The 7,020-nt window shown below is 48.2% G+C and overlaps 1 protein-coding gene across 1 annotated transcript in view; it reads right to left on the bottom strand.

Annotated features, from left to right (window-relative positions):
* Positions 1-6,398, bottom strand: part of LOC110335947 (RLA class II histocompatibility antigen, DP alpha-1 chain) — a 6,942-nt gene extending 544 nt beyond the window's left edge. The window contains exons 1-3 of the mRNA XM_021218393.1: positions 6,293-6,398; positions 808-1,053; positions 235-516 (exon numbers count right to left, since the gene is read on the bottom strand). Of these exons, the coding sequence (XP_021074052.1) occupies positions 235-516; positions 808-1,053; positions 6,293-6,386 (622 nt within the window). The 5' untranslated portion in view covers positions 6,387-6,398. The remainder of the gene's footprint in view (positions 1-234; positions 517-807; positions 1,054-6,292) is intronic.
* Between the last annotated feature and the right edge of the window lie 622 nt (positions 6,399-7,020).

Here is a 7,020-nt window from a genome sequence, read left to right as displayed (position 1 = left end):
ACTGACTGCTCTTCCAGAGGTCCTGAGTTCAATTCCCAGCAACCACATGGTGGCTCACAACCATCTGTAATGGGATCTGATGCCCTCTTCTGATGTGTCTGAAGACAGCTATAGTGTACTCATTAAAATAAATAAATCTAAAAAAAAAAAAAAAGAAACCCTGACTAAGACAAGCGGGATGCTGGGGTACCAGGTCCTGGGAGCAGGGGTGCATGGAAAGGGGGTGCTGCTTACCCCAGTGACCAAGACTCGGCTGGCCCTGGCCCCAGTGCTCCACTCTGTAGTCATACACATCCTGCGCCTTGGGTATGAAGGTAAGGTAATGGAACTTGTGAAATCTGAGTTCCATGCTGGGCAGAAAGACCGTCTCAGAAGTTCCCTCAGTGACCAGCTGCCTGTTATGCAGCCATGTGACATTCAGCACTGGGGGGAAGAGCCTGTTGATGTGGCAGATGAGGATGTTGGGCTGGCTCAGCTCTACCAGGTTCTTGGGGAACATGGTCACCTCGGGAGGCTCTGGGGAAGTCACAGAGATCCCACCCTGGGTGTTTTCTGTCTCAGGCTCAGAATTTTTGACACCTCTGGATCCAGAGAGAGCCGGAAGACTCCTTCTACTGAGCAGCCTCAGTAGAGCTCAACCTCTCTTGGGTGAGAAGAGGAGACACCAGCTCCCGACTATACAGCAGGGAGCCCAGGGCCGCTCCAAGGAGGGTCCCTCAGCAGAGTGCATCTGTCGCCCATTCTGAGTGTGGACCAGGGGTCCTCCTATCCCTCCCCACCGGGTAGCAGAAGAAGAAAAGAACCCACCGCTGGGGGCCTGGGTGACGTTGTATCTCTGGATCAAGGCTCGCAGATTGTTCTTCAGGCTGACAATGTAGGGCAAAGCTTCCTGGGCGTCAAATGCATACACCTTGCTGAACCCCGGCAGGTCCCAGACCTTCTCCTCCCTGTCAAGATCCACATAGAACTGCTCATCGCCATCAAACGTGTACATGCATTCACTGGATGCATGTTGTGTCTGTACAAATATGTTATACACTGCTATGTGTTCCGCTATAGAAGCAAGATAAAGGAAAATGAGACCAATGTAAGAACTATTGTTTAAGAGGCAAGGTAGGGGGATGGCTGGATTTATTAATAAAGTCAGAAAAGGCCAAAAACAGGGGAATAGGGAGGAGAAACACAGACAGGAGCAGTGTGGGGTGTTGGGGAGGGGGGTATAGAATCTTCAGTCCATCTGCCCCTGCCCACTTCCAGGTGGAACCCCATGGATCTGCAGGTATCTGGGGGTGGGGGGGGACGAACACAAGCCTCTGTTGAGCACTTGCTGGGCGCCAAGTCTGTTGAGAGACTACATATTTCATGCATGTTAATGCTACAACAACCCTAGATGCAACCAAGGAAACACAGAGAAGGTCGGCGACTTGCCTCAGGTCACACAGCAATGCACAGCTGGGAGAGACTTTCCCCTCCCCACAGCTCCCGGTTCTAGGTCTGCAGATGTGAAATTAGGTTTAAACTCGTGGAGGTGGCGGGGCGGGCATGCTAGTGTCCTTATTACAGAAAAGGTGGGAAGCTCGCTGCATTGCAATGATACACTTGCTGAGTTTCTAATAAGTTCATAAATTTGCACCTACAGCATGTGCTAATTCTGTGACTCTTTTTTTTTAATCTTAAGCATATTAAATCTAACAGGATGGATTTTGACAATGTTTTCAATTTTTTTTTTAAATTTAAGTTGATTTAAAGACTTTTTTTTTTTTTTTAAGATTTATTTATTATTATATGTAAGTACACTGTAGCTGTCTTCAGACACACCAGAAGAGGGTGTCAGATCTCATTACGGATGGTTGTGAGCCACCATGTGGTTGCTGGAATTTGAACTCATGACCTTCAGAAGAGCAGTCAGTGCTCAAAACGTTAGTCAAAACGTTATGAACTACGTGAGCATTCTGGACTTGGAAGGGCGAGGAGAACCGTGGGAGGATTTGGACCACGCCCCTCCTCGTCCCTGTGGATTTGGGACCACGCCCCTCCTCTTCCCTGTGGATTCGGGGCCCCAGCAGGTAGGGGTGTCTATGCTTGGACCAAACAGCATGGAGAATGTTCTCGAAGAAGAATTTTAGGTTCCTTGTGAGCTCAGAAAATTCTTCATAAAACATGGTGAAGATAACAAAAAACAAACAAACAACTCTCTCTGGTCCCTGCTTCAGTTCCTCCCTGGGTCCTTTCCTGCCCTGATCCTCCTTAGTGGAGGCTGTAAGCTAGACCTTCAAATAACCAAATAACCCTTTCTCCCCCCCCCCTCCCCAGACAGGGTTTCTCTGTATAGCCCTGGCTGTCCTGGAACTCACTTTGTAAACCAGGCTGTCCTTGAACTCAGAAATCCACCTGCCTCTGCCTCCCGAGTGCTGGGATAAAAGGTGTGTGCCGCCCTCGCCCTCCCCTACTCCCCTACCCCCCACCCCCTACTCCCCTACCCCCCACCCCCTACTCCCCTAACCCCCAACCCCCCAACCCCGCTCAAATAACCCTTTCTTTCCCAAGTTGTTTTTGGCCATGGTGTTTATCACAGCAACAGAAGCAGGCTGCACCCCAGGGAGTGTGTGTAAAGTGAGAACTGAAAAGGCCCAGAGGCCACAGTGGAAGGGAGTGACAGCCAAGCACTACATTCAAAGGAAAGTGAAAAGGACAGGGAAATGGGGTGAGGATAAACAGGTAAGGGGATCCTTTCTGAGATCCAATAATAGGAGAAGTGAGTTGAATTCAAGTAGTCTGGACTTGGTGGTATAGGCATGAAATTCCAACACAGTCAGGAGCCTGAGGCAGGAGGATTGAGATTCAAGGCCAGCACATAGAGAGACCCCATCTCGCATGCTCCAAACCAAAAGGCACCCACGGGTGTGGTCTCTTAGGAAGTGACAGGTGTCCAGTGTGAGCACTGTAGGAGAGCCAGCTGCACAAAAGCAGGCCTAGGCTGGGATGTTGCACAGGCAAGGGTGATTTTTATTCATGTTTGTGTTTTTACGGCAAAGAATAGAAGATTTACACGTTGAGAGGAGAAGCTGGGAGAAGGGAGACTGCAAGGGGGTTGGAGCTGTAGCTCAGTGAGTGGGGCTTATCCAGCATCCATGGAGACCTAGGCTCACTCCTTCACTCCCAGTGCTCTCTCTCTCTCTCTCTCTCTCTCTCTGTCACACACACACACACACACACACACACACGCCAAGTGATGAGTTAATTTTCATATTTACACGACTATGTGTTTCTTAAGGTATTCACTACAAGGCAAGATTTAAAACAACGCCAGCAGCCGTGGACAGGGTTTCAGGCACCTCTGCTTCTCCCCAGCTTTGTCTCCTTTACCCTTCTGTCAACCCCTGGACTCCTGCCTTAAACGCTTTGTGGGCTGTGCTAGTCAGGGTTTGTTTTTTTTTGTTTATTTGTTTGTTTGTTGATTTATTTATTTTGAGACAGGGTTTCTCTGTGTAGCCCAGGCTGTCCTGCAACTCACTCTAGACCAGGCTGGCCTCGAACTCACAGAGATCCATCTTCCTCTGCCTCCCCAGTGCTGGGATTAAAGGCGTGCGCCATCATCACCCTGCTATGTGCTGGTTTGTGTTAATCATCAACTTGAGACATAACCTAGCACAACCTGGGAAGAGAACCTTAATAAGGAATTATCTAGATGTCAGCACTCGGGAGGCAGAGGCAGGCAGATCTCTAGGAGTTGAGGCCAGCCTGGTCCGCATCGAGAGTTTCAGGCTGCACAGGACTACACAGGGAGACCCTCTTTCAGAAAGAGAAACAGTGAGATTGTCATGGAAGTAGCAAGGTGCTGCGTGGCAGGGTCAGGGTCCTCAGAGGCCATTAGGGTCCAGGGTCACCTGCACTGGACCCTAGAATATTGTAGAAACCAGGACCATGTGACTCCTGCCAAGGAGAGCCCCAGATGTAGAGTGGCGCTGCCCTAAGGGGAAACGTGTGTGTGCTGTGGATAACAGAGCCCTTTGGGGCCCAGAAGATTATGAGTTTAATCCAAAGCACCAGATACAGCGCTCCAGGGTCTGGGTTTACACTGCCGGGCTTTGGGTTTGCTTTGGGGTGATTGTTTTCATGCTCCAGTTTTTCCTTTTGGGAATAAATATGCTTAGTATGTAACTTTATTATTTTATATTTTATAGCACCTACCAGTTAAGAGAGTTTGAACTTTTGAAGTATTGGGATTTTTAAAGACCTTGGACTAAATTTTACATTAACATAGACTTTTTTTTTTTGGTTTTTCGAGACAGGGTTTCTCTGTGTAGCCCTCCCTGGCTGTCCTGGAACTCACTTTGTAGACCAGGCTGGCCTTGAACTCAGAAATCCACCTGCCTCTGCCTCCCGAGTGCTGGGGTTAAAGGCGTGCGCCACCACGCCCGGCTTAACATAGACTTTAAGACAAGGGTGGAAGGCTATGCATATGCACTCAAGGAATGTGTTCCTATGTCAAGTTGACAAGGCATGGGCTATACTGGTTAATCTCACCCATCAATTTGACACAATCTAGATCACTCAGGACAAGAGTCTTAATGAGGATTGTCTAGGCTAGTTAGCCTCTGTGAATGTCTATGGGGATTGACTTGATGGTTAACTGATGTAGGGAGACCCAGTCCACTGTGGGCGGCACCATTCCCTAGGCATGGAGAAAGTGCCCAGGCAAGACAGCACACACTTCTAATCCCAGCACTCAGGAAGCAGAGGCAGGTAGATCATCTATCTAATGCCAGCCTGGTCTACATAGAGAGTTCTAGGCCAGCAGGGACTATGAAATGAGATCCTGTCTCAAAAACAAACAAACAAAAACAATCACCACCCACCACCACCACCACCCAAAAAAGGAGAGAAGAAACAACCAAGGATGTGTTTATTCTTTGGTTTTTGTTTGTCTGTGTGTTCTGTTTCATTTTGAGGCAGGTTCTTACCGTCTACCCCTGGCTTCCCCAGACTCACTATGTAGACCAGGCTGGCCTTGAACTCACAGAAGATCTTCCTGGTTCTGCCTCCTGAGTGCTTACTCTTTGTTCTTGACTGAGGATGTGATGTAGCTGACCCATTGAGTTCCTGCCTTGACTTCTTTGAAATGATGGACCTATAGCTTGTACCTGTGCACCAAATACCCTGGTTCCTCCCTAAGTTGTTTTCATTAGGGTATTTTCACAACAACAGAGAAACTAGAGCCAGGTGTGTTTGTTACAAAGCCTTGTTTTGTTGGTTGGTTTAATTGTGCCTTTGTGTCGGAGGCTTGCCTCGAACTCCCAAACCCCAAGCCTCAGCCAGGATTACAGGTGTGCACCATCACAGCAGCCTGTGCCGTGACTTCTAGTCCTTCCCATCTCTGCATCTTTGGACAGCATCGTGCATGGGCTTGATGCTTCCTCATAGCAGCAGGAGGAGACAGAGCACATCATGGCTTATAATCTCGAGCGTGGTCTTTGTGGCCATCCAAAGTCCACACCGCTCCATGCAGTAAGAGCTGCTTGGCTCACTGGGTCTGACTCACAATAACAAATCGCAACACTCTGTTTTGAGGGAAGAAGGCATGAAGAAGGCACGGTGATCCTAGGAAGGTCATACAATCCTGGGAGGCAGGATCTGATGCTCTCTCTGCTAGGTTCCAAACACAGCTCCGTAGAGGCAGCCACTTAAAGCGGGGTGGGGTCCTGGCGGGGTTCAGCTGAAAGGTCTACATGTGCAGTCAGTCTGCGGTCAGAGTTGTGGACGAATTCGAACCTTGAGTCCTGACTAGGTGAACTTCTTTGGAACACATTTTAATCTTTTTAGTTTTAGTGTTTTTGTCTCTCAGAAAAAGGCAAAACAATTTTCATAGATTGCTCCTGTGATGTGTAAATGATGGTTGTGGCTGCTGTCTTTTTAGATTCCTTTATTTTTATTTTATGTTGAGTGTTTGCCTGCATAAATATAAGTGCAGTGCATGTGTGCAGTGCCTACAGAGGCCAGAAGAGAAAATCAGATCCCCTGGAGCTGCAGTTACAGTTTGTGAGCGTGAACCATGTGGTTGCTGGGGATTGAACCCCAGTCCATCTGGAAGAGCAGGCAGAACACTTAACCACTGAGCCGGCTCTCCAGCCTGCTTTTGTTTTTAATGCTTATTAGAGCAAGACGGAAACCAAGTGAACTTCACATAGGGGAATGAGGAGAGGTGAGACATAGAGGAAATGGACAGAGTCCTGAAAAAAATCTCTCATTCTAAAGGAAGCATGTGGCTGTCTATTCCCACCATGTGACCCACCCATCCTTCTGACCTTGATGGCCCCAGATCCCGAGAGGCTCAGCAGGAAGGCCAGGAAGGAGGTTGTCAGGACCTCAGCTTTAGTCTGGAACATTCTCTCTTCAGAGCACAGGTTGGGGAATCTACAGCTGATGATCATAATCACGGGACAATGCTGAGGAACTGAGGCAGAGTGGGGACACCCAAACTCCCAAATGTGGTTCTGTAGCCTGACTGCACAGACCAGGGGAAGCCGGCAAGGCTGGATCAACCAATCAGAGAAGCCAGACGGCTGATCTGGCTGTTGCTGGGTAAAGGGGGCTAAAGAAGAGGAAGCTAATGTGGCCAGGAAACTCCAGGCACAGTCACCATGAGGGGTAGAGAAATGAAATGTTTGTACTGATTCTCTTTGATAGAAATTGTCACCAACACCATTCCCAATCAAGAGTTCCCAACATCACTGACACTTCAAAGTCACATTATCTCTATTTTATCCAATTTGTTTGGTTTTTTTTTGAGATTTATTTTATTGATTATTGATTATTGATTGAGACTATATGAGTACACTGTCACTCTCTTCAGACACTCCAGAAGAGGACATCAGATCCCATTATAGATGGTTGCAAGCCACCATGTGGTTGCTGGGAATTGAACTCAGGACCTCTGGAAGAGCAGTCAGCGCTCTTAACCACTGAGCCATCTTTGCAGCCCTTGCTTGACCTCTGTTTTTAATACTTTTTTTTTTTTTT

The sequence above is a fragment of the Mus pahari genome, chromosome 18 (genome assembly GCF_900095145.1).
Source record: "Mus pahari chromosome 18, PAHARI_EIJ_v1.1, whole genome shotgun sequence".
Taxonomy (NCBI): Eukaryota; Metazoa; Chordata; class Mammalia; order Rodentia; family Muridae; genus Mus; species Mus pahari.
The sequence above is the reverse complement of the archived record's forward strand: the minus strand, read 5'-3'. Positions and strand labels throughout refer to the sequence as shown.